Source organism: Colletes latitarsis, chromosome 4 (genome assembly GCF_051014445.1).
Source record: "Colletes latitarsis isolate SP2378_abdomen chromosome 4, iyColLati1, whole genome shotgun sequence".
Taxonomy (NCBI): Eukaryota; Metazoa; Arthropoda; class Insecta; order Hymenoptera; family Colletidae; genus Colletes; species Colletes latitarsis.
This window is the reverse complement of record NC_135137.1, coordinates 27,975,697-28,002,064: the sequence shown is the minus strand read 5'-3', so window position 1 is coordinate 28,002,064 and position 26,368 is coordinate 27,975,697. Positions and strand designations below refer to the sequence as shown.

At 34.1% G+C, this 26,368-nt stretch overlaps 3 protein-coding genes across 4 annotated transcripts in view; 2 read left to right on the top strand and 1 right to left on the bottom strand.

The window, feature by feature from the left end:
- Nucleotides 1–23,683, top strand: LOC143341144 (uncharacterized). 2 transcript variants are annotated; one of them, XM_076763857.1, is made up of 4 exons: nt 1–657; nt 4,465–7,292; nt 19,050–19,431; nt 23,547–23,683. In XM_076763857.1, the coding sequence occupies exons 2-4, from the start codon at nt 5,413–5,415 to the stop codon at nt 23,670–23,672; spliced, it is 2,388 nt and encodes a 795-aa protein (XP_076619972.1). In that variant the 5' UTR covers nt 1–657; nt 4,465–5,412; the 3' UTR covers nt 23,673–23,683. The 2 variants fall into 2 exon arrangements, with proteins under 2 accessions (XP_076619972.1, XP_076619973.1); XM_076763858.1 differs by lacking the exon at nt 1–657 and adding an exon at nt 1,488–1,519.
- Nucleotides 21,690–25,773, bottom strand: LOC143341155 (coiled-coil domain-containing protein 124). The gene is made up of 4 exons (XM_076763875.1): nt 25,664–25,773; nt 25,046–25,210; nt 24,690–24,958; nt 21,690–24,575 (listed from the first exon to the last, which is right to left on the bottom strand). Exons 2-4 carry the CDS (start codon nt 25,202–25,204, stop codon nt 24,377–24,379), a joined length of 627 nt encoding a protein of 208 aa, XP_076619990.1. The 5' UTR covers nt 25,205–25,210; nt 25,664–25,773; the 3' UTR covers nt 21,690–24,376.
- LOC143341158 (UPF0235 protein C15orf40 homolog) overlaps nt 25,388–26,368 on the top strand; it is a 1,261-nt gene continuing 280 nt past the window's right edge. Inside the window, exons 1-3 of the mRNA XM_076763880.1 lie at nt 25,388–25,635; nt 26,036–26,126; nt 26,209–26,336. Of these exons, the coding sequence (XP_076619995.1) occupies nt 25,510–25,635; nt 26,036–26,126; nt 26,209–26,336 (345 nt within the window). The 5' untranslated portion in view covers nt 25,388–25,509. The remainder of the gene's footprint in view (nt 25,636–26,035; nt 26,127–26,208; nt 26,337–26,368) is intronic.

The following is a 26,368-nucleotide window of genomic DNA, read 5'->3' as shown; positions in this document are numbered from 1 at the left end:
CGTGCGGCGGTTCAGTGTCAATCGTCCTTAATTTTCCCGTTTTAATTCGCCGTTCCACGCCCACGAAAATGCGCGCTACCTCCGCGTGCATGCAGTCGACGCGGCTCTGCGACACAGTGTGCATCAGCAACCGTCTCTTTCGTACCCTGGGTAACGTGGCTTCCTCGCGGATGTTCCCAACGTCGCCGAGAACCGCCGTGAACGTCGACACGCGACCGAGCGTGTCGAAAAAGTGCCTGTCTCGTTCGTACCCCGCGAACAAACGGCAGAGAAAAACGTATCAGCGGGTATGAATTTCGAACGTGTACCCCCGTCGGGCAGCATTCGTGTCTCGTGAAAGTGGCCACTCGCGAATCGCGTTCCCGACGCCCGATTTTCGTGCGCGAGAACAGTCCGGAGCAGAGAGGAAGTGCCAATTGACGGTTTAATGCGCGCGTTAACGCGGAAAGCGCCGTGGACGAATGGTCGCGCGTGTTGCTGGCTAAAGACAATTTTCTGAGTGTCCCCGATACAAGGTGAGAATCACTGGCAGAAGCAACAAGTGGTCGAGTGTACGAGGGATGGGAAAGCTCGCAGTCGGCTTTGAACCACGCTTCGACGTGTGCTTGCTGTGTGCACGGCGTGAAAAAAAGGCGGTCGACGTCCAGGGTTCAAAGGGCAAGTATAATAACTAGGGATGCTTGCCGCGGGGCGTGTACCGAGCAAACATAGCATGACGTTTCAGAGGAACGCGGAGATTTGACAATTGCACGTTGAATGGCGGACTTTTTTTCCACTCGGAAGTTTTTGTGCGAGAAGAATGTCATTGTTAAGGTGGAACGAGGAATTTCGTTCCGCTAGCGTAGTACGGAATAGGCACAGGCTACAGTACCGCGGGTACTGGTGATTAATTTTAGAGAAAGGTAATTAAGGAGGAATTGAAACGTGTCTGTGTCAAAGTAACGTCTGTTCATCGTTACGTGGAAACGTTTGTTCTGCCACTTTTCACCGTAAACACAGTGAGGTTTCTTATTTTAACGTTCTCGATTCTTGTGGAAAAATCGTTTCGAGGCTGGTGCTCGTAGCTCCATGACTAACCGGCTGGCACGCCGAGAGCTGATTTATTCGAATAATCTGCATAATGGACACGGATCGTGGACGTAATTATATCGAGGATGGTAGGCATAAAGCGGCGTATAGTATAAGTATACTCTCACTCTACGTACGCAAGCTGCATACCGGTATGTAGTTAGGAAATATACGTATCGAACTTTCCATCGGTAAATTTGCATACGTTTGAAAAAAAAAGGTGTATATCTGACATTTAATTGTGACACACTACACCGCGGTGCTGTAAATATGCGAAACCTGATCGGGATATCTAAGAAAGCCGCTTCTGTACGCTTTTAAACAAGATCGCGTCGCGCGGGAAATATGAAAAATAAATCCTGATAACCAGTTTGACGACAATGAGGGGGCGACAGGAGGGTAGACAGTGGAAAACTTGAGAAATCTGTTCAGAAAATAAAAATGATCGACGGTAATGAACGTGTTATTATTTTAGATTGCTTTAAAATCATTGTGTCACACGTCCATGAGTTTTAGTAGCTGGATCTTCCTTATTGTTCAATTGTATTTTTCCACAATTTAGTTTCTTCTTATCCTTCTTTTTAAACCTTCTTTTCAAACATTTTCTTTTTAAACCTAATTTTGGCAACTGTTTACTTTTTTTCGCTTACATGAATGACTACTCATTTTTATCTTATTGTTAGTTTGTCACTTTATCTCCATATACTTGAAATACTGAATCTCATAAATAGAGTGTGTTAAATTTAAAAAGTGCAAATTATAGTTTGTTTTCTAAAATTTCGTTTAATTCATTTGTCGCGTAATTTTTTGTCTAATCGATAAAAATTAATCGATTAAGCTTAGTGGTGTATGAAAATATGAAATACTGTGTTATTATTATACAGTGTAACATACAGGGTGTCTTGTAAGAAACAGAGCATTGGATTGTGTTACATAGACAACAGGGTTATTTATTTTTTATCGAATGGTGGTTTTTTTAGTTTTCACTTATTATTATTAGTCTTACATATCGTGTATATTATTAGATATACAAATTATTATTAATAATAAATTGTTAGATCAGACATTTTCAAGAGCTTAATCGTTAATTTATTCAAACAAGCAACTAATATTTTCTGAATTAGTTTCTTATTCGATCTCTAATCAAATGATTTTCTATGTTATTTGTTATTAAAGTTATTAATAAAAAAGTAATTAATTTCCCTAAATTGTTTTAGTAATAACAATCGCGATGCAATCCAACTGATGCATTGTTTACAATATTCTTCTTTATTTTGTATTTTAAATAATGTTCGTCTAAGTCTAGTCATAGAGTTCAGATAACATATCCATTAATGTACATTTCAACGCATTATTAGTAAAGAAAATTTTACATTAACTATTTTTATTATAATATAAAATATAAGTCACTGATAGATAATATTTTTTATATGTATAAGTCTCAAATTACGATTCATAAATATCTTTCGAAAAGCATTTGGTAATTAATTAAAAAATATTTCGTTCGAAGAGTTGTTGCAAATTAAGAATGAACAGAAAATAATGTCACAGTATTAAAGGAGAGCCAACACTGAATTAATAAGAATACTGAGACGACGGAAAGATTGCTTTAACCGACCAACGATTGTTGTATAAATAGTGAAAAACAATTCCAAACGTTATTCACTCCCACGACATTTTATTTTATTATGTATATTGCATTAGCATAAGAATAAATTTGAATAAGCGTAGACAAAATATGTTAAATATTAAAACAAAATTAAAAGCTTAAGAACGTTTAAATAATGAAGAATCTGTAAAAATGATATGCAACGAATTAGGCGTTGGAGAAAGAACAGTCAGTTAATTTTGTTTTAGCAGAAAAATAAAAATAAAAAAATCGAACAAAAATGATTGATTTTTTTGTATAAGTAAATGTCCAACAAATATTATTTTTTTATATGTTAATATACGATGTTGATAATATTATGTTATATCTAGATTTTAGATATAAATAATAACTATTATATAGACATGTATTTTTATTTTATTTAGAATTTATAAATGATATCAAATTAACCAACCATTCGTTTATCTGAGTACGGTCCTATACGAATCGGTTAAGAGGAAATTTACTGTAGTTAGATTCAAACATAGTCGTTTCCTGTTTATATCAGACATTACTCATCAAATGAAGTTTTCGCGGAAAACACTGATGCCCATAGCAATGGTGAAAGAATCACTTTATGCAAAAGCTTAATTATAACTTACTATAATCTTTCAAATCAATATTTAATTAATGTCATCTATTGTTTTGTAATATACTACTGCAGTAGATAAACATATTAGTAAAATGAAGTTGTTCTATGCATATTTGTAAAATTATCTCTATACTTTTTGATAATATTTGCAATCTTGTATTTATGTTTCACATTTATCAGAATCAAAACTAGCATTACTGAAACAAAAATCTCGCACATTATTACATATTTGAAAAATACGATTATTATTGCTGTCGTTATTAGTGCAAACTTATTGCACTACCTTATTTGTTTTAAAAAATTCGCTATCGTTCTTTCGTTATAGGAAAAGTAATATTCGAACGAAATATTTTTTCCGATCATTGCAAAGATTTCAAGGTCTTCATCTTCAATCGTACGGTTCTTCTTGAGTTTATTAACTTCGTTCCAATGTATGCGTTTTCTAATAATTCTTAGAGGTTGTTAACTCAGACATATTCGTTGAATATTGTAAATTAACTTATTACACTGATTGTTCTACTAACTCAGTTACAAGACATTTTCAAATAATCTATTTGAAAATACCCATTTTTCTTTTAAACTTCATAGACTTCTTATTATATTATAATTTAAGAAGAGTAGCTTCAGTTTATATTAAGATAAAATAAATTATTTAAAAATCATTTGCTAAGTTAAGTTGTCAGTTCTAAATTGGATTACAGATAAACGTGAATTTTATGTGTACTTTAAAAGTTAAGACACAGTACTGCAAAGTAATATCTTCATTTTATAGTTCGTTAGCACGCGTTCTCAGAACACCATTACGCAAGGAAAACAATTATATGTAGAACAAAAATGTCAGAAATTACATTGAAAGACAATCATTCAAATATAAAATAAAATGACAATAAGATTGAATTAGGAATAAATTGAAAAATAATTTAAAGGATTTACTGATATTTAAACTGAACTCGAGAACAGCTCGTACACGTCCCATGCCGTCCTCATTAATTCAAAAATTGAATTTCTCTACGAAATATCATGCATTATGGAATGCTATTGTAAACCAGATTCTCATTTATCAACAAAACATCTTCGATTTTAGATACTGTCGCACAAAATACAGTTTCAAAGAAATCGATGTACATATCCTACTAACTAAACTTGTTATTCGCAGGTTGAAACGTCGAATATAGCAATCAGACGAGCTGATGGTGGAACGATCGACGGTGATTCGCCGAGCCGTGAACAGCTTAACAGAAGGAGTCAACGCGAAATGTTACTTTCGTTTTTCACGGGGAAATCGCGTTTGACCGAGCAACGATTGCAGAAATTGCGGGAAAAGTGTTGCAAGCCTGAGACTGCGATCCAGTGGAACAGCAACATGACAAGAAAAAATTGAGCAGTTTCCTATTCACAGCGACGAAGTTGTGGACAACGTTAGAATCGACTGAAAAAACACAATATACTAAGGATAATAATAGAAATATCTATTTTAAACGTATTTATCTCAACGAATAAGTATTTAGTTTCCAAGAAGAGCATCGGTGCATAAGTTAACGAGAGCATTGTATCGAGTCTTTTCCAGATAATTATTGTGAATCGAATAACAAGACTAAGCTATAAGAAGGGAAAAATACTATAAATCGTTGACCATATGCGTCAGAGGGTAAACAGAGAAAATTACAACAATTCTTCGCGACTTACTTCCATTAGAGGTTGATGGAGAGGCTGAGCGGATCGTATACCTTTGATTCAGATGGACAGGAACGCGAGCTTAACGGCTACCGTAGATTACAGCGTCATTATTACGATATTCAACGGTTACAACTCTTCTTTATTTTCGAAGAAGAGACACCGTAGTGTGGATCAGAGAGTACACGAGTTGGCAGTTTATAGCCAGTTAAAGAGGCAATTCGTGACCGTGCAGAGGCAGCTTCGCAAAGAGAGAAGACTGTAAATATTTTTGTTTCGTCGATCGCTAGTTATAGGATTTTATGAACTTTACACAACGAGGAACGTGATATAGTAGGGCTAATATTCGATCGACAATTTTATCGTAGAAAGTACTATTAGATCGATCGAGTTTTATGACCGCTACAGGTTACGAATTGTTGTCTAAAATATGGCTACGGAGGCAGAAGAAGCGGTACCAGGCACACCTTGGTACACCAAGTTCTTCGAATATTGGAGGAACAGAAATCGAGTGGGTCCAGGCAAAGTAGAACTTCCTGACTGCGACTTTTTTATCGTCGGTCCGCGTCGTACCTTGAGGATCGTGAAACCGACCCTGAAGAGCGGTTGGTATTACGAGAACACCAGCGAGAGACCGGAGTCCATCATCGACAATTTCTTCACTCGCTGGGCCAGGAGACCCCACTCGTCCGGGAACTGCAGATGCTCGTTTCGACAATCGCGACGGCTCAGCACCGCCGAGGAGCAAATCATTTCCGCGGAGTTGAACAGAATCAGAACGAGCCTCTGCGAGGCCGAGAAGAACGAGTCCGCCATCGAGGAGCTCGAGCAGAAGGTGTCGGTAAATTTGCAGAAACTCCAAGACCCCGAGATCCAACAGACGAAAGAGAAGGTGGAGAGCCTCGCGACGAACACCGACGCGAAGGACCAGCAGGCGGACGAGCAAACGATCAAAAACAAAATCGTGAAGGACTTGGAGAAGTATATTAACGTGCTCCTGGAAGAAATACTCGACGACACCGTGAAGTACATCGCGGGCGCCGAGGACACTCTTATCAAGGATGCAACGGGTTCGAAAAAGAGAAGAGACTCGCCGAGGTTGCGGCGATCGACTCGCGATAAAGCCACCTCAGACACGGGGAAACTGGAAACCGAAGGATCCTCGGGCAACGAGAAGTCGTTCAACATCAGCTTCTCGTTCCGTCCGGACAGGAACGAAAAGGACGAGAAGGAATCCGAGCGCAAGAACGAAATCCTGAGCAACGAGGGATACGTGAACCGTGGCTTCATCGGGTCGACGAACGATCCGGATTCCTTGGATTTTTACTTGAGACGGTCGGTGGGCACGGAAGTCACCTTGGAGCAGTTGGACTGCATCGATTCGGGGATCAACAGCGTCGAGACGATCGAGTTCCAGCCGGACCAGGAGCCCAGCCTGGAACAGTCGTTGCTGAAGATCATCGACGAGAAACTCGGTAGAACGCCCCTGAGTAACAGTTGGGAGGACCTAAGCACAGGTGTTCAGAAGAACGAACCCCGGGGCCAGCCGACAAAGAGAACGGCCGAGACGGTGGTTCCGAGAAGTGGCGAGCAGCTGAGCAACGACGAAGCTACGGAGAGATCGGAGGTCACCGGTAAGAATGACGTGGAAAGCAGCAAGCCGCGGGACTCGAGTTTTCAAACCGCCGTGGCAGTCGATATCTCGACGGATAATCTCGAGGGTAGAGTGGCCGCGGTGGATTTCAAGGAGCTGGAGGAAATTGTTAACGAGCCCAGTTTCGAGAATCTGCGGCTGGAATTCAAGGACAATGGCGACAAGTCGCCCTTGAGGTCTAAAAAGGGCAAAGCGATGTCGAGGCTGCGGAAAAAATTGTGCGCGAACCCAGCCGTGTCCGACGAGTCTTTGGAAAAGAGCAGCTGGAACGAAAAGATGGGTTCGTTTCAGTCGAGGAAGGAGACGACGTCCATCGAGCTGGAGGATTACAGGAAGATGTGGCCTGACATCGAGGATACCGCGATAGAGCAAAGTCCCCGCGACACGGTCACGTTTAGGAGAAACAGGAAACCGATGATCGTCTTCCTGCACGGCTTCGGATCATCCGCGGAAATCTTCGAGCATCAGTTGGAGTATTTCTCTGCTCTGGGGTATCCTTGCATTGCGCCAGACATCTTGGGGCACGGCATGAGCTCGGCACCTAGCCGATCCAGGGATTATCATTTTAACAAGCTGCTAAAGGATCTGGACTCTGTACTGTGCCATTACGCGTTCAAGCCTGGACAGAAGTGTGTCTTGGTGGCGCATAATTATGGGTAAATATTTATTTTAATACTTATTCTTTAAATTTGTTTTGCGATTCATCCGCTTATTTGCAATTTTCAACCCTAAATTCTATAGTGTACTGTAGGATGATCCTTAATTGCAGGGGTCAACATTTTTTTTTTTTAGTTTTTTTTTTACGCAACTCCATAGATTGTGACTCTTGATGAAGAAACCATTTATGCCAAATTTTAGAGTGATTGGACAACTAGAACACTAGTTTTGAAATTATAACGATTTCGCATTAGAGTCGAATGTACTTGTATCGTTTTATTCGGAATTTCTTAATTGATATTTTTTGGTGAAATTATAATTCCGTTAGAGTAAAATAATAACATTACGCGTGATCTCCAATACTATCACTCAATTTATTATTAAACATCGCATATAACATAGGGAGTGAGTCATAATTCCTGGCTTTTCCTTATGTATGGAAAGTAAAACCGAATGTAGGTGTGCTACGTTGTGCCATACGATTATTTTCAATTGAAAGGACAAGGAGACACGTACGATCGTGTGTCAAAAAATGACGTTTCTTTGTATCGTGCTAGGGAAAAATTCTTTTCCTTTTTTCACGAGAATCAATAAAAGCTGCTTGATTGTTGGGTTAGCAGAAGGGCAGATCTCAGAAACCATTTTTTAAGTACACAGTCATAGTCTTCTGTTCTTCTTGTGCGCCAAATTTCATGCAATGCTAATAGTTTTTGAGCTTTGATCACGATCAAGGCACTTGTCTTGAGATCCAATTTTATTTTCCATACCTTGTAAAATAACACACACAATACTTGGAAATAAATAATAACCAAAAATTATGTCAGTTTCATATTTTGACATTTAATACAAATAGCGCAAATATCAGAGACTCTTTTAACGAATAATTCAATAATTAAAAGGAATGGTTTGCAAAGAGCAACTTTTTATTAGCTTCACAACTGTGCCTTCAGAATTTTAAACTTTGGAACGGTAATCGTATCTTCAATAAATTACATGATTCGTTTCAAGCTTGAAACGTCAAAGTTAAAGAGATCCAAAATTTAATGAACATTTTTTGCTGATTGCTTCATAACTCAGGGGATCCTTGTCTTAAACCCAATTATGATTTAACAGACTCTGGTGTTGGAGTATTTAGTCCATTTCGTCTATTCGCTCTTAAATGGCTACTGATAAGTCACTAATTACTTTAAAGCCAGAATTTGTTAAATCTTAGCTGTGTTTAAGATAAGGTTTAAAATAATTTGTGTTATTTTAAAATTCCAAATCTGAAACGAATTATACAATCGATTGAACATGGGATTGTGTTCCCAGCGTTAAAGTTTTGGAAGCGTAGACATGTCATCGATAAAGAATGCTTTTTAAAAATCATTCCTTTAAAAAGCAAAAGGAATGTCTGCGTCCTCATATTACGACGTCTAAGAGCATGTGCTCCTTTTTGTTCCTACCTTGGTATGACCTTGAACATTAAAAACCGCAGTAATTAAACGAAATAATAAAATGGAGATATGACTGGTAATATAAACAATACCGACTGACCTAATATGCAGAGTATTAACGTTATATTGTACTAGTATCGAGGAGTTTTCTCATAATTAAATCGTATCAGAGAAAGTTTACTAAATTTTTGTAAAAGATCAACAATTTAAATAAATTTGGAATTATCAGCGTTATTAATTTTAGTTTTATGAAAATCTGTAACCTTCATAACGTATGAAACCGGCTACCGAGTCGAATCAAACGATACAAGACGGAATAATGTTCATTGTCACGCGAGGACGCCAATGAAAGTTAATAAGATACGATAACGAGATATAATATATTATAAGTGAGGTTAAGTAACTCTTAAAGTTCTATCGGCACCTTTGGAATTAGTTAATCATAGCCTGCCCATTAAAGTAATCCCATCTCAAGGTACTAATGTAGATTTTGAAAATTGATTTAAGTCGACGTATTTCTGATAAGAAATTGTGAAACTTTTTTTATTTTTACTTCTTTCCTTACATCATCCATTTGCAAAAGGAATGTTGTATATTAATGACATGATCGACTTACGTAATTCACCGTCGTCGTTCGCTATTTCTAGTTTTAATCCTCAATTGGATGGATGAAATGCTCGTTACGTAAGTGGTAGGGTGAAGTCAATTTAATCCCGATCAAAAAAATAAATGAAACATGCAAGTATGTCAATTATAGATTAACTAGTCACGATGTTTTAAATTGCAAATCTTCTGGAACCTTTGTGAAATTTTTAATTACACTACATAAGCAACATTATAGAACAAATTTAAATAGGTACTGTACTAACGTTGCGAATCATAAGAAATTTATTATAAAATATTGATAAGATTTTTAATCGGCAATATTGATTATAAATAATCGTTACAAGTATGAGACTTTCGAGGAAAAGTATTTACGAGACTGTAATTGCAAAATCAATGCATGTAACACGAACGGGACTTCTTTAACAAACAAAATATAATGATAATAGCATTTAGTCTAACATTCGATAAAACGCTAACGGTAACTTTGTTTTCAATCTACTAATTTCAAGAGACTCTTGTTTTACGTTGTTTTATATTCATAGTGCGTATTAATTAACTATGTAATTACACGTTAAATGCACGACGCGGTTGTACTTTGTAGTATGTCCCTGAATAACAGGTAATTGTCCCATGTATTCACATGGTATGAATGAAATTGTTTCATGGCCGAAACCGTCAGCCAGGCTTGTATAACAATTGAAGTGTCACGTGTTCACTCTCCCTCTGGATTAATTTCTCGTACCAATAAATGAAAACCGAAGAATCCTGCTTCGCTGCGAATCTTCTTCATTATTGAATTAGTACTTTGGGACTTCTGTGGAAGATTTATATACTATTGAGTATTGCTATTGTGTTTGAACTACGAATTGCAAGTCTCACTCCTGTTCCCCTTCCATAAGGGTGGACAATACAATTTTTTCTCTATTGATAAATGGCTGGACGCTGACTAATGAGGATTTTAATAACTTCTCCAAAATGGTCAACACCCACGAAGCACTGACAGTCCTCAGGACTGTTGGAGCGGTGCACACGTTACTCAGGCGCAGTAAAAGTTGGATAAATGCCCGAACTCATCTACTCCATAAATGCTCGCTGTTTATCCCCACCACTCCTTGACACAGCACAAAGCTCGATACTTGGGAAGGACCTCCTTCCTTTTTACTCGCTGTCCTTTTCTATACTCGACAGTCGACTCAGGCTGTTTCTCTAATTAGAATCGATCCATCTACTCCATAAACGCCTGGTTTAGGGTCCCAATTTCCGGACATGTATCCAACTTTTATTGTAACGGTGTACCTCGCTCGAGACCTTGCAGGTTTATGACACGTCGCGTCGTTTACTATTGGAGCACAGAAAGACTCCGAATTTCTAGTTATGGTCCTTCAAATTAGGAATTTTTCTAATCATAAACCAAAGCTGGAAATAACTAAGTCCCGAACAGTAGCAAATTACGTACGTGTCATAAACCTTGCTTCAAATGCCTTAATAAATCCTTTTTCTACTTGCAATTTGAGGCTTCTCAATTCTATTATACAAGGTGCTCAGCCAACCTTGAGAAACATTTTAATGGGAGATTCTAGAGGCCAAAACAAGACGAAAATCAAGGATACTAATTTATTGGTTGAAGCTTCGTTAAAAAGTTATGGAAACATTTCCGGCCACATAGTATATTTTCGATAAAGAATTTTCTTCTCGGAAGAGCGTAGGATTTCGAGGGTATGTCTATTCACCAAAAATGCTTGTAATTGACCCCTGTAACTAAATATAATTTTTTTAGTATGATTTGAAATTTTTTAATTTCGTCTAAAAATTTCAGTACCTACTCGAATTTTTTTCTCGAAAGTGGGTAGGATTTCGGGGGTATGTCAATTCACCAAAAATGATTGTAATTGACCCCCGCAACCGAAAATAATTTTTTCAGAATTAATTAAAAATTTTTTTTTTCGCCGAAAAATTTAGGCACCTACCTACCCCCTGTCGATTTTTCTTAAAAATTGGTTTGTGATTTTTAATGAATTTGTTCGACGCTGTACGGAAATGTTGTCTAATACTTTTTTGTAGGTACCCATGAGCACTACTTCAGAAAAAAGTTTCATTGAAATATATTCACTATTGTAGGAGTTATGACTGTTTGAAAATTGGACCATTTTTATGGGGTTTTTCTCATTTTACGAGGTTAAGGACCAACTTTTTGAATATTTTTATAATTTCTACATATTCTACACTAAAATACGCGTAGTTTGCTTTTTTAAACATTAAAATCGTCCAATCCGTTCAGAAGTTATGACGTTTTAAAGATTCGCATGAAATTTACGGGAAGCATTTTTGGCCTGAAATTATATTTTCGGAAAGGAATTTTTTTCTCGAAAATGGTTAGGATTTCGAGGGTATGTCTGTTGACCAAAAATGATTATAATTGGTCCCTGCAATCAAAAATAATTTTTTTAGAACGATTTGAAATTTTTTAATTTTGTCGAAAAATTTTACACCTTCTCGAATTTTTTTCTCAAAACTGGGTAGGATTTCGGGGGTATATCTATTCAACAAAAATGATTATAATCGATCTTTGCAATCGGAAATAATTTTTTTAAAACGATTTGAAAAATTTTTCTTTTTGCCGAGAAATTTCACCACCTACTCGAATTTTTTTCTCGAAAGTGGGTAGGATTTCGGGGGTATGTCAATTCACCAAAAATGATTGTAATTGACCCCCACAACCGAAAATAATTTTTTCAGAACGATTTGAAATTTTTGAATTTAATTGTTAATAACTTTTTAACGGAGCCTCCATCAACAAATTGGTATTCTTGATGTTCGTCTTATTTTCGCCTCTAGAATCCTCTATTAAAATTTTTCTCAGGGGTGGCCGAACACCCTGTAGTATATCAGACGTGACTATAATCATTCCTTTCAGAATAAACAATATTTTCTTATAAATAAAACAACAGTTCAGAAATCATATTTTGAGATATTTCAAGAAATAGCCATCCCAATTAAAACACTGCTATATTAACACTGATTAATATTTATACGTGGTTAATTGTGATTAAATCATTTTGTCATAAATTTTCAATAATTAAAATGAAATTGTTCGACTTGAATTGTACTTTATTTCGAGCCACTGTTTATTTTAGAAATTTAAAAAGTATCGCAGTATTAAGAAGAGTTATTAACTTATTTTAAGCATAATCGAGGTAGTCATTATTTAATGAAAAGCAATTTTAAATTAAGTTCAATATAATATTTGAAAAATTGGCTATCGCCTGTTGGTTGATAAAATAGTCTTCCAAGAAGCAATTTCCTTGTAGAATATTCATGCTTTGTCTGAAATGTACTTCATTAACTTGGTCACATGTCATATCTTGAATTTTTATTTCGTTTCTTGCCACGTTGGTAATGTATGATTAACTTTACTTTTCACCTTCTTCAAAGTTGCACTTCTTTTGCAATGTTCTTAATTCCAAAGTGCAGTTCTGTGAATTAATTTTGAATTTGTACCGTTCTTTAACACACAGATTCAATTAGTTTTATTCCGAATCTTGGACGATAATTAAATGTGCTTTACGCTTGTTTTCTTTATCATCATCGCTACTATGTCACATTTTTTACGTTGACCTTCCTATTTTGTACATTATTTTAGCCTCTTATGTAAAATTCTTCTCTGTAATTAGGACAAACTCGATTCATTCTAGTTTCTGTTTATTTTTGTGGTAGTGTTCTACGTGATTAATAATATTAATGTTAAAAAAAAAATCCATTTTTTTATATGTATCCCATACAATTGATACATTTATAATAAAACATCGTAAATGATACCGATTTCGTGATCGACGTAGCAACATACCAACCGAGGGTTAAATTGTTTTTCCTCAGATTGTCGATAGTGTGTGAAAAGTTGTGATTACAATTATATGGGACAACCTGTATAACACGTATAATTATAAAAAAAATGTATACCTTTGAAAACAAAATATTTTTTAAAATCCTCATTTTGAAATCCTCGTTCAGCGAGCTTTAATAATTCCTAAAATTTACACCCTTCATTAAAACTTTGATCAAGCAGAATAAGCATCCCCAATGTTGCGATGGACAATTCTCATTACCATTATAGAATTATTTAGCTGTGCCTAGTAGGTAGGGTCGCAATCGTGTAACTTATCTTCGGCCATTTAAAAGCATCTGGTGTATCGTAATTGCAGGGTGCACGCGAGACTATGCCTTATCGAATATCTGAAGATTACAAATTCCTTGACGTTTGAATCGTTGCGCGCCCGTGCGACTACTTGCACGCGTTTAGCCGACAAAACGGATAATGGGTGAACTTGAAAGTGCATTAATCTGCGTTCTTGGAATTATTTCGATTTTTATTCGATTTTTATTCGAGAATCGACGATGTATTGGTTGCTCTTCTGTATCTTCGTGTTTTTCAGTTGCAACAATGTCGTTGCATTTATCAAAGTTCTCTTTCCTTTAGAAACATTGGTAATCGCAAAAAGTACACATGCATTTGAAGAACAGCGTTCAGTGATAGAGTTTCTGGTCTTCGAAGGCGTAAAACCTTCTGAAATTCAATCCCGGATGTTTAAAGAATACGGTACAAACTGTATAAATCGTATAAATTTTTACGAATGTATCGATCGGAGTTTTGACTAAACTCCAGCTCCGAAATCTTACATTAAGGAACTTACTGCAAAGTGGCAGGTTCAATTGTCTGTGATTTTTTAGAACAGTGTACTATCGATAGTACCACAGAGACATGCTTGAAAAATGAAATGAAACCTGGGATATTGAAAAAATAACTTTAGGGCGAATGCTGCAAACTTAACGCTTAAAATCATTAAAAAATTTCACTGAGAGATTCTATTACATCCACCTTATATTTTAGATCAGCTACGTTATTAATCACTATTTACAAAGTCATTACATGAAAACAAGCTTTACAGCAACAAAGAAGTGAAAAGAAAATTACCAAAGCTGGCTTAAACTTAAAGACAAAGAATTCTTTGCTGTTGATTAAAAGTCATTGAGACAAATGTCTAATTATAGCCAGGGATTATGTAAAATGTATGAATATGTATGAAGTGTAACATAGAAGTATTTAGAAAATGTAATGACAACATTTGAAAAACACTGACCCAAATAAACCTCTTAAAGCCAGTTTTAATCTTATCTCACGGTGTTGTTTTTGTTGAAAGTTAATGTTCATTAATGCGCGTTAAAACGCGAAGCAATTTAAATTGCAGAAGCTGCTATATTATTCTAATTTTTCTTATTGAATATTATACAAACTATAGTGTAAACAATTTTCAGAGGTGTGTCGTAAACGTTGAGTTTTATTTTATTTTTATTTGTACTTTTTGTCTAATCAATCTTAGGATATCTCGATGATATTAACATAATATATTATAATTCCAATTAATTGTACATATTTTTTACTGATCTAACACGTCTCAAAGCTAAGAAACAATAGTTTTACTAAACGTGAGCCAATAAAATCTTTTGTTTTTAAATCACAGTCGTTAGAAGTTATAGACGGTAATGCACATAGCAATTTCGAAGTGGACGTGGAAGCTATTATTGCATACTTCTCGATCTATACATATCAGCGCGTTGTTGAAAGCAAACGATGGTCATCGATGGTTAATCCTCGCATTTGCATTTTTACGCAACGAAGCGTTACCGAGGCTCGATATATCAAAGAAAACAAGGAAAAAGCTTGCAACATATGGCGTGTGTATCTCGTGGATCTTATCTATGCATTATCTATTAATCTGGAAGGAGGTCCCGTACAGATTCACACGTGAAATGCGTTGCAAGAATAACATTTTGAAATAGATGGTGGCGGGCAAGGAATAACCATTTTTAAGAAAAAGCCAAGAATACTATTACGAATATATTAAAAAAAAAACATATGTTACCCTAAATTGTAGTTTAATACAAGTGTACATATATTAAAATTTTCTTTTGTTTTACATGTAATAAATACAAAAATTAGTTTAAAACGTGCAATACAATCTGCTAGATATATGCACAAAATTTAGAATAACATAAATTTTATGCATTTATAATATACTATAAATACATAAATATACAGGGTGTTCGGCAACCTCTGGGAAAAATTTCAGTGGGAGATTCTAGAGGCCAAAATAAGACGACAATCAAGAGTATCAATTTCGTGATTGACGCTTCGTTAAAAAGTTATTAAAAAATTAAATTCAAAAATTTCAAATCATTCTAAAAAAATTATTTTTAGTTACGGGGATCGATTATAATCATTTTTGGTGAATAGACATACCCCCGAAATCCTACGCACTTTCGGGAAAAAAATTCGAATAAGTGTTGAAAGTTTTGGGTGAAAAAAAAGACTTTCGAATCGTCTTGGAAAAATTATTTTTAGTTGCAGGAGTCAATTGCAAGCATTTTTGGTCAACAGACATACCCCCGAAATCCTACTCGGTTTCGAGAAAAAAAATCCTTACCAAAAACATAATTTCTGGCCAGAAATGTCTGCCCGAATTTTCATGCAAATCATTAAAACGTCGTAACTTCTGAACGGATTGGACGATTTTAATGTTTAAAAAAGCAAACTACGCGTATTTTGATGAAGAATATGTACAAATCGCAAAAATATTCGAAAAGTTGGTCCTTGTCCCCGCAAAATGAGAAAAACCCCATAAAAATGGTCCAATGTTCAAACAGTCATAACTCCTACGATTGTGAATATATTTCAATGAAACTTTTTTCTGAAGTAGAGCTAATGGGCACCTACAAAAAAGTATTAGATAACTTTTCTGTAGGGCGTCAAATAAAATTACTAAAAATCAAAAACGAATTTTTAAGAAAAATCGACAGTGCCTAAATTTTTCGGCGAAAAAAAAAATTTTTAATTAATTCTGAAAAAATTATTTTTAGTTGCAGGGATTAATTACAAGCATTTTTGGTGAATTAATATACCCCCGAAATCCTACACACTTTCGGGGAAAAAATTCAAGTAGATTGGACAAATTTTTTAACATAATTTTGTTAATGACTTTTTAACGAAGCCTCGATCAATAAATTAGTATTCTTGATTTTCGTCTTATTTTGGCCTCTAGAATCTCCTATTAAAATTTTTCCCAGGGGTGGCCGAACACCCTGTATAAATGTAGAGAATTTATGTGAATCAAAATAATGATAATAATACGAACTTAATATTTTTCATAGAAAGTCAAAGCATTATACATAATACTATGTATCTATGGTCGATTAAAATTCCATATATGTGTTTAGTTTTGCTTTTTACTGTGTAATGTTACGAGACCCCTTTCAACTCACTCTGTATAACTTTTGGAATCTCTCGACTTTTATTGTGCAAGCCGCCAATAAATATAGCCACTTTGCTGGTAATCACGACCTACACGACGCGACGCCATAATAACGACGTGAGTTCTATTAATTCATCGCGCGACATTGCAACACGACATGTAGGCCGTTGGCTAAGTCTCGCGAACCACGTACAGTTCAATAGCCGTTCCTTAGTTGAGTTACAAAAAGTAACACCTATGTCCTATACGGATTGCAGCATTGAGTCAAGACCGCGATAAACCCGATATATCCGAGGTATGAATTATGGGGAAAAGACATTGTCGATCGACGCGCGTATAAATTAAACAGAAATTTAGAACTTCATTAATACATTCTTGCAACGCTATTGAATGTCTAGAGCAGCAGTTTTCAACATTTTTCTTGCATAAATCACTTTCAGAAGCCGTTCGCAAATTACGTCACGCTCTTAGGAATCGAAGAAACGTGATAAATTGTGACATAGTTAATAATAGTTAATAATTAAAGTCAGCTTAAGACGCAAAGGCAGTATATAAATTATTACAAATGCATAAAATTTATGTTATTCTAAATTTTGTGTATATAACAAGCAGATAGTATTATATGTTTTATTTATTACATGTAAAACAAATGAAAATTTCAATAGATTTGCTTTGTATTTGTTTTAGAGTATCGAAACTCCGTTCCTTGAATTTTAATTTCATTTTAATAAACCTACGTTATTTTTTGTTATAAAAATATATCTCATTTTATTTTTTTGATTTTTAATTTTCGAGTAATGGATCGAAGAATTTAATCAATAAAGAATTGCTGTTAGTCATTTGATTGGAGTAATTAACATTGAATGGATCGTCACTCGGAAGTAAAAATGCACGAATTGTTACATGATCACATTTTTGCTCGTCATTGTCTTAATCGAGGAACTGGAATGAATGGTGTGAAAATTTTAATCGATCAACAAACATACTAAAAATAAACAAAGAACTGCCTTCCGTTTAATTGGAACTTTGCAAGAATATAATCTTATTTTAATAGAAATCAATTAGTAAAATACAAAAGAAAATAATAAAGGTGCGTCAATCAACAACTGACAATGAGTGTTAATTAGTCATTTATCGTTATAGGAACGAGAAAAATATTGAAATTATTTTGATACAAAAATGTATCTAAGTATCTTATGTGTTTTAAAAGATATAAAAAACATATCCAAAAATTAAATGATTTCGTAAAATGAATGAAGTATAATAATTATATAATAATTCATATAATAATTTCTTAAATATATTATTTCTTTCAGAATAAATGAAATGTTTAAAATAAATATTGATATCTCGTTTATTATTAAACTATTAAATAATTAAATGACAGGACAATTGATAGCTTAGAATTCAAATAAACGAGATTTTAAAAAATTCATAACGCTAATATAAATTGCGTAAAAAATTTCAAAATAATCAAGCGTGTTATTGTCATTTTTTATAATCATCTGAGTTAAAATCGTTGAAATTTAAAATGACAAGGTTTCGAAACTCGGTACATATTACACCTATATCAGTATTACAGAAAATCATAAATAAAACTTGTCAGAAGTTTTGTAATAGCTATGAAACTAATTAACACTTCTGAAAATTTATATAATAACATATTTCTCTTAGATTTTACATTCAATCATGAGTTATTCAGTATGTATTCAGCATGGTTTGCTTCATAGAGAAGAATGGAACTCCCAATAGAATCCTAATAAATGTAGTACCATTTTACATAACAGAATATGTTTGTAGCAGAAATAAACAAATAATATGTGAATAAACGTGGACGAATTTCAGAAGTTTTAAATCTTGTATAACATCTCGTATACATATTTTCACAAAATTGGAAAGTTTTTTTCTTAATTCTTTGTACATCTATTTTTTGGTTAACTGTAAACAGCTATTGTGGTACACTTAAGGTAGTTTTCAAGTATATTTACGTATTGGAACTAGAAGTTTGATGAAATTCTTTGATCTTACATGAATACTTACAAAAATGTACGATGAATCTATGAGGACTAACCTTTTGCACTCGGCTGTCCCCTCTGAAGGGACATCCAACAAAGAATTTGGATGTACCCTCTAAGGAAACACAACGATATTATTGTTTTAAAGTGATTATATAGAACGAAATACATAAAGAAAGATTGTAAAAAAAGACTATCTATTTCGTAAGACAGTGCATTTGAGTTGATAGTAGGTGGTCGAAGAAAAGTCTCCGAGTGCAAAGGGTTAAATTAAAGCCAAGAGTCGTCCAATGCATTAATTTTTAACCAGTCAGGGTTCTATGTTATCATTTTCTTTTTTAAGCATACACACAATAAAAAGAAAACGATTACGCTAGTCGTCCCGTTTATTACAGATGCAGCTTTGCAACCGCCTTGGCGTGCAAATACGACAGTAGTATACATCAGCTAGTCTTGATATCCGGAGGTGGTCCAACGCCTTTAGCAGCACCCAGCACCGAAAGCACTGGTCACTGTTGCCTCAGAGCGATCCTAACGCCTTTTTTAATGTGCGGCCTTCACAGAGACATGTTATATTCGGCGAGGGGTCGTCAACACCCTTACTGTGGCCCTGAACCGCCAGAACAATGGCCCTCGCACATGAAATACGTTTTGGACGGCATGGTTTGGCCGGAAGGAGACTACGTGTTCCATAGAAGGATATGCACGCCGACGCTTCTTATACACGGCCTAAGGGACAACAAAGTGTCGCTCGTGCATGAATGCCAAATGGAAAGGGTACGTTTCTCGACGCTTTTCTCGGTAACACTACGCATCCGGACAAATATACAGTCACCTCAGAAAGTATTAGGACTGCAAATCAACCGTTATGTTGACAACCGTTCGAGTAACCATTCAATTTTATATTTCCTACATTTTACTATGTCCCCACAAAATATCGTAAAGCTGCTCCAAGTCCTCATTTTTTGGCTACCTTCACATCGACTTACGTTTTAAAAATAAAATTGTACCTGAATGATCTTAAATATCAAAGCTTTATTTATATGCTTGTTGATAACCGGACGCCTACAGTGGCGTGAAAAACTATCGGGACGCGACGTTTTTTCGTAACGTGTCTTAACATAAATCATACTTGATATTAAAGCATTATTGTCTGAGAGTGAAAATTTTTTAACAGCAACACACAGTGGAAATACTAAATCTGCAAAAGTATCGGGTCACGTAGGTGTTTGACAAATGCTAGGCATTTTGAATAATGCCAGTCTTACGTCTATCTTGAAGCAATACGGCTTGTTATACAAATGTGCGATTGCGTGAGACAGTAATTAGTTTGTACGCACAAAAACATCGCGTCAAATCGCCGGTTTATTATCCGTTGAGAGAACAAGAGTTAATAATGTAACCAAGAAAGACCACAAAAAGGCACATTTTGAGTGCATAATTTTATACATACAGAGTGCTCGGCCACCCCTGGGAAAAATTTTAATGGGGGATTCTAGACTCCAAAATAAAACAAAAATCAAGAATACCAATTTGTTGATGAAGGCTTCGTTAAACAGTTATTAACGTTTGAAGTTCTGACCGTACTGAATTTTTTTCTCGAAAATGCGCAAGATTTCGGGGGTATGTCTATTCTCCAGAAATGATTGTAATTAACCCCTGCAACTAAAAATAATTTTTCCAGAATGATTTGAAACTTTTCATTTTCGCCGAAAAATTTAGGCACCTACCCCCTGGGTCGATTTTTCTTAAAAATTCGTTTTTGATTTTTAGTAATTTTGTTTGAAGCCCCACAAAAAAGTTATCTAATACTTTTTTGTAGGTACCCATGAGCTCTACTTCAGAAAAAAGTTTCATTGAAATATATTCATAATTGTAGGAGTTATGGCTGTTTGAAAATTGGACCATTTTTATGGGGTTTTTCTTATTTTGCGGGGACAAGGACCAACTTTTCGAATATTTTTAGAATTTCTACATATTCTACATTAAAATACGCGTAGTTTGCTTTTTTAAACATTAAAATCGTCCAATCCGTTCAGAAGTTATGACGTTTTAAAGATTCGCATGAAAATTCGGGCAGACATTTCTGGCCAGAAATTATATTTATAGTAAGGAATTTTTTTCTCGAAACTGAGTAGGATTTCGGGGGTATGTCTGTTGACCAAAAATGCTTGCAATTGACTCTTGCAACTAAAAATAATTTTTCCAAGACGATTCGAAAGTCTTTTTTTTCACCCAAAACTTTCAACACTCACTCAAATTTTTTTCTAGGAAGTGTGTAGGATTTCGGGGGTATTTCTATTCACCAAAAATGATTGTAATTGACCCCTGCAACCGAAAATAATTTTTCCAGAACGATTTGAAATTTTTGAATTTAATTGTTATTAACTTTTTAACGAAGCCTCCATCAACAAATTGGTATTCTTGATTTTCGTCTTATTTTGGCCTCTAGAATCCTCTATTAAAATTTTTCCCAGAATCCTCTATTAAAATTTTTTTTTATATGCGTTTTCTAAGTGTGCTATCATTTTGTCTCTACCTTCTACTCGTTTGTATTATACATTGAGTTCAGAGAAGTTCGAAAGAAGAGGGGAGTCAGTCTAAGGTCAGTTCATATATTTTTACCGTGCGTTATTTACGTACTATTCATTACATTTACAGAATTCCCGGTTTAACATTGGAAAATTAATGATGACTCCCGCGTGCTATCTGTTTGTCCGTGAATATAGTATATTAGGAATGAACAAAACGTATTTTAAAAAGTCCAGAAAAAATATTCGAATGATAACTACTTCACTAATTTGTGTTCTGTTTGTCGACAAGCGCTTGACCTTTTTATTGCTGAATTAATCAATGGTAGCAAAGGGCTTCTGTGTTGAATTGATGTTAGAATTTATTTTTTAATAATCATACATATAAATATACGTGAAAATTAAATAAAGAAGGTTTCTTTAACTTGAGTATCTAAAATATTTTATCCAACAAGTATACTCGAATGCAGTAGTTAAAAGAATAACAAATATTCGTATGATGTATTTGGTTGCTGTGTAACTAAACTTTTATTCAAATTCAACATCAAAAACAGAGTACACGAGTATCTTGCAATTGCCTGATCCGTAAATGCAGAATATATTAGCATTTTATATTCAATAGCCGAGCAAGAACAGCATGCTTTATTCAGTATTCGGTTCACTTCAATTTTTCTAACGAATAACAAATACGTCAACTGCTAATAACTTTATATCGGGACAGTTATATGTCTGTTGTAGTCGTGTGAATATGGGATTAACGTGACGTTTGTTTTCTGTAATTCAAATAAATAAATAACTTTACAATAATTTGAATTTTTTATAAATGTATAAACCTTGTAAATAATATAACAATATAAACAATGTAATTTTTTACATTTTCGTAATTTGTAGAGAAATTGTATTTTATAAATTTATTTATTCATTTATTTTTTGTATTAAAATTTAAAGAGCTTTTAGAATGCACTGAATATATTTTTGAAGATAGAAGTTAATAAAACTTTACAAGAAATTAATAAATTTGTTTTCTATATATATTTGATAATTTCTTACAAAATGAAGATTATAAATTTTTAAACAATTATTACAGTATTTAAATTTGTTAAAAGTTTATTAGAAAACTTTTATTAGTTTTAATTAATTTCTTTAAACAAAATTTGGAAAACTAACATCGTATTAATACCCAATATAAACGTGACCTGGAAATATGACGTATTTTTTATTGATCAGTAAAATTGTATACAAGTATTGTTTTGTTAATCACGTACTGATTACAGAATAGTGCATTTGGTATTTATCCGTATACGGATAAAAAGACCAAAGCAATTGAAAACACATGTATTCTCGATTACCTTGGTTCATTAATGTTTACGCGACTTTTGACAATGCATCAAATACAAGTTACAAGAGTATTTAATAGCCGACAGCACGAATGAATATAAAATACAAGTAAATGTCGGTAATTTGATCACAATAAAATAGAATATGTCACATTACTCGTTACTTTTTTTGTGCACTTAATACATACATATATTCAGTATTTTGGATATTTTTTAATTATAAAATCATTCGAACGTGCTTATTCCGAAATATATTAAATCTTACAAATAATATCACGCATTTAATAATCTCTTATTTTGACGAAACTTAGCAAACAAATAGAGCATTTAAATATATTAAACATGTTTCTTTTTTTAGTAAATGTTTTTCATGTTTATGAGATAAAAACTACATACTCTAAAATTTGTGGGTGTTATATTTGTTTAGTTAAACGCCTCAAAAAGCAATGGAGATAAAAAAACATTGAAGTATTCAATATTAATATGAAAAGGTTTGATCTTTGGACAATTACATGATCTCACTAAAAATTTCCTTTTTTTTCTAAGTATCTGATTGGCTACAGTGGCACCACCTTTGACATGGTGAAATTTATATTCAGATCTTATCATTGCTTGTTAAAAATCAAATTTTTTGTTACATTCAACACTTTCTATTATTCCTGTTAGATTTTTAGATGTTCAACTTTTATACACAATTTTATAGGTAGTGTTCATCCCTTGAACATGAATATCAGCTGATATAGAAAATACGTGTTTAATATTTCTCAATGCTCTATCTGTGTGTAAACTTTCACAAAAATCAGTTTAGATAATTACTCAAAACCACAAAAGTAAATGTTATGGCATAAACTTCTATACTCCAACTGTTTTTCGTAATTAATAAAACATGTTTTCGAAGTTATTTGTAATTGTAGAAGGTACATATTTTGAAATGTAAAATTTCTTAGAACGTATTTAGATAGTTCTACAATAATTTTCATTTTACTTTTAGTATTAATCATTGCCGTTATATTTAACATTTCAGACCATGTTGAAAGCTTTCCTGGAAGCGATCCCAGCTGCCGGCCATACGCCTATGACTGATTGCCCAGAGCAAGTGAATCACATGATACACTGTTTTATAGACTTGTGGAAAAACAAAAAATGGTAGCGGCGAAAAAGCTACATACGTACGTTCGTTGAAAGGACGCTGTGCGGAACATATGTACGTTATTACATAATAAGATTATATTTCAATCAAGTTCTTCGTACGGGTATTCGACTCAGTGTACATTTTAGAGAAAAAAAATATGGTGCCTTCTGCTTAATTTGCTGCTGCGAAATTAATGCATTGACATAAAGGTTAGAATCTATTGTACATAACCTAGATTCTATTGGTGAAAATTCATTTGTATAGATACTGTTTTATACAATTGTAATGACGTAACCCGACTTTTTATAATTAATTTTTTTACGAACTTTTTATCCAATGCTGTGTAGCGAAAAAGTAACTAATAGGAGGACGTTTATATTTGTAAAGAAATTGTATAAGTCTGCATGATAACTGTGCCAAAACATGTACACAATTGTTAAGATGTTTGTTTAAATTTACGCAAACTTTCGTGAAGGTTTGTTTGTAAATCAAGTTGTAAAATACAATGTAGAGGCTATGTAGTAGCGTATAAGTTATACCAAAGATGATTTATACAATGTTATTTTATGTATTTTAGTAGAGTATAACTTATTCGTTTACAATAAAACTGTGTACAGATAATTGAATTCTCCATGATTATATGTATAAGTCTTGTTTCACGTACTCCTGTCAACCATTTAATAAGTTGTTGTTTGTGTTTCCATTCTGTCCAGTTTTTAATATCAACGGTTCAAGAGTAATTTTTGATTGAGTGGGTTTTCTGTAGATTTCATCCATTCCTTTTTCAATATTTGTTTTAACTGACTTAACCTTAGTGTCGGATTTTGTTCCTTAATGATAGGCATCATCCTTTCCTCGAAACTGGCATACGCAGCTTTCATACGCTTCTCTGGATGACGATCGATTTCAGGTTCCTTTGTACTAAAAAAAAAAACATCACAAGCATTAAATGATTTATACTTAGAATAAATTCTTTTCTCGATGTAAGATAATTTAATTACATTATCAAAGTTACTACATGTTAGTATGCCTTACCTTAAAACAGATAAAGCTTCATCTATACCATGTGCCGTTTCGCCTTCAATCGTTAATCTATTCAAATTTTCTTCTATCGGTTTCTCTTCATCTTTTTTATTCAGTGCCACCAGATTTCGCTTCTCCGTTGCCACCACAATTTCTGCTCTTGTAATTTTTGCCGCAGGCTGCTTACCACCTACTTTTATAGTTGCCATTTCCTTTTCTAGCATAGCTTTTACTTCTGCTTTCTTTTCTAATTGCTGTTGTCGTTTCTTCTCGAGTTCCTCCTGTAAATTGCAATGAAATTGATAAAATTAAAATAATAGTTGACCTAATCAAAGAGAAGTTTATAAACGTTAAATATCAATTCACACCTGCTTTTGCTTTTTCTTCAGTACTTGTTTATCGTCATCTTGCCAGGCCTTTTCTTCAGCTTCCAAAGCTTTTCTTGTACTTTCCGCTTCTTTCGCCGCTGCCTTTCTCGCTCTGGCAGCGACAGCTTTGCTGTTTTCACCAACGAATTTCTTGGGCATGTCGATCTAAATTTTATCATAATTATTATATAAACTACAAAGTTATTTGTAATAATATTTCTTATTGTAATTTACTTATAACCAATCAAATAAATTACAAACTATCATATTTATAATATATTATTAATTGATCGATTCAATATTGCGCGGGCACAAATATTTCACTATAATTTTGTTGGTAGTACTGCTACACGTGCGCAGACATATCGGCTAGCTCGAATGGTTGAGGTTAAATTATCATCCGAATACTTTTCATTTAAAGGCATTAAACCATAAATATGGTGCAAGTGATTTATAGATGATAAATGACGTGGTATTGTGGAACTATATGCTTACGCAAAAAAGTTTTGCAACATTTAACAAATAGTCGAGGAATGTCGAAACAGGGATCGAAAAAAGCTGGAAAAGCTCAGAAAGTAGCAGCAAAAGAGGTGAGTGATAATTCAAAACGTAACTTACCGGTCACAAGTGTGGGGATTAAAATTTTAAGCGTGATCGAGATTTGATCACCTATTAAGAAAATAACATGACATTTTCTCTGATATACCTTTAACTTATTTTTAATACTACTAGATGTCGCTTGCGAATACACGAATGGCAACATTATATTTGCAACTCACTAGATACTTTTCGAAACGACCAATTCTTTTTCGAATCGAATATAGCTTTTGGGTGCAAAAGTAATAATTACGTCGATGTTTTGTAAATAACACGTATAACTATCATTGAACATTTATTTCATACAATAATGCGAAAAACAAACAATACTTAAATTTATATCGTACGTTACGTACGTTAATATTTTCTTTACAAGTAGATGAATTTTGGCAGGAACTTAAAGGGCCGGTAGGCCTAGATAAAAATGGTAATGTTACTATAAAAATACAAGCAAAGCCCGGAGCAAAACATAACAATATAACTGGTAATTTCGCAATATAATTTACCGAATTAAATTAGAAAATTAACAGTTCAGATCCCTGTACATGAAAATGAATTTTGCGTAGATATTTCTGACGATGCAGTGGGCGTTGCAATTTCCGCACCTCCGGTTGAAGGTGAAGCAAATACGGAACTCGTAAAGTATTTAGCTTCCGTATTAGGGATGAGAAAGTCCGACGTATCGTTAGATAGAGTTAGTTTAATGTCATTGTTTTAAAATCGAAT

Bases quoted from the DNA above. Each gene is read 5' to 3' on its own strand.
- LOC143341144 (XM_076763857.1), top strand. From the start codon at position 5,413: ATGGCTACGGAGGCAGAAGAAGCGGTACCAGGCACACCTTGGTACACC. The intron at 7,293-19,049 runs GTAAATATTTAT...CGTTTATTACAG, and splicing joins TTGGTGGCGCATAATTATGG to ATGCAGCTTTGCAACCGCCT. The intron at 19,432-23,546 runs GTACGTTTCTCG...TTAACATTTCAG, and splicing joins ATGAATGCCAAATGGAAAGG to ACCATGTTGAAAGCTTTCCT.
- LOC143341155 (XM_076763875.1), bottom strand. From the start codon at position 25,204: ATGCCCAAGAAATTCGTTGGTGAAAACAGCAAAGCTGTCGCTGCCAGA. The intron at 24,959-25,045 runs GTGTGAATTGAT...TGCAATTTACAG, and splicing joins TGAAGAAAAAGCAAAAGCAG to GAGGAACTCGAGAAGAAACG. The intron at 24,576-24,689 runs GTAAGGCATACT...TTTTTTTTTTAG, and splicing joins GAAGCTTTATCTGTTTTAAG to TACAAAGGAACCTGAAATCG.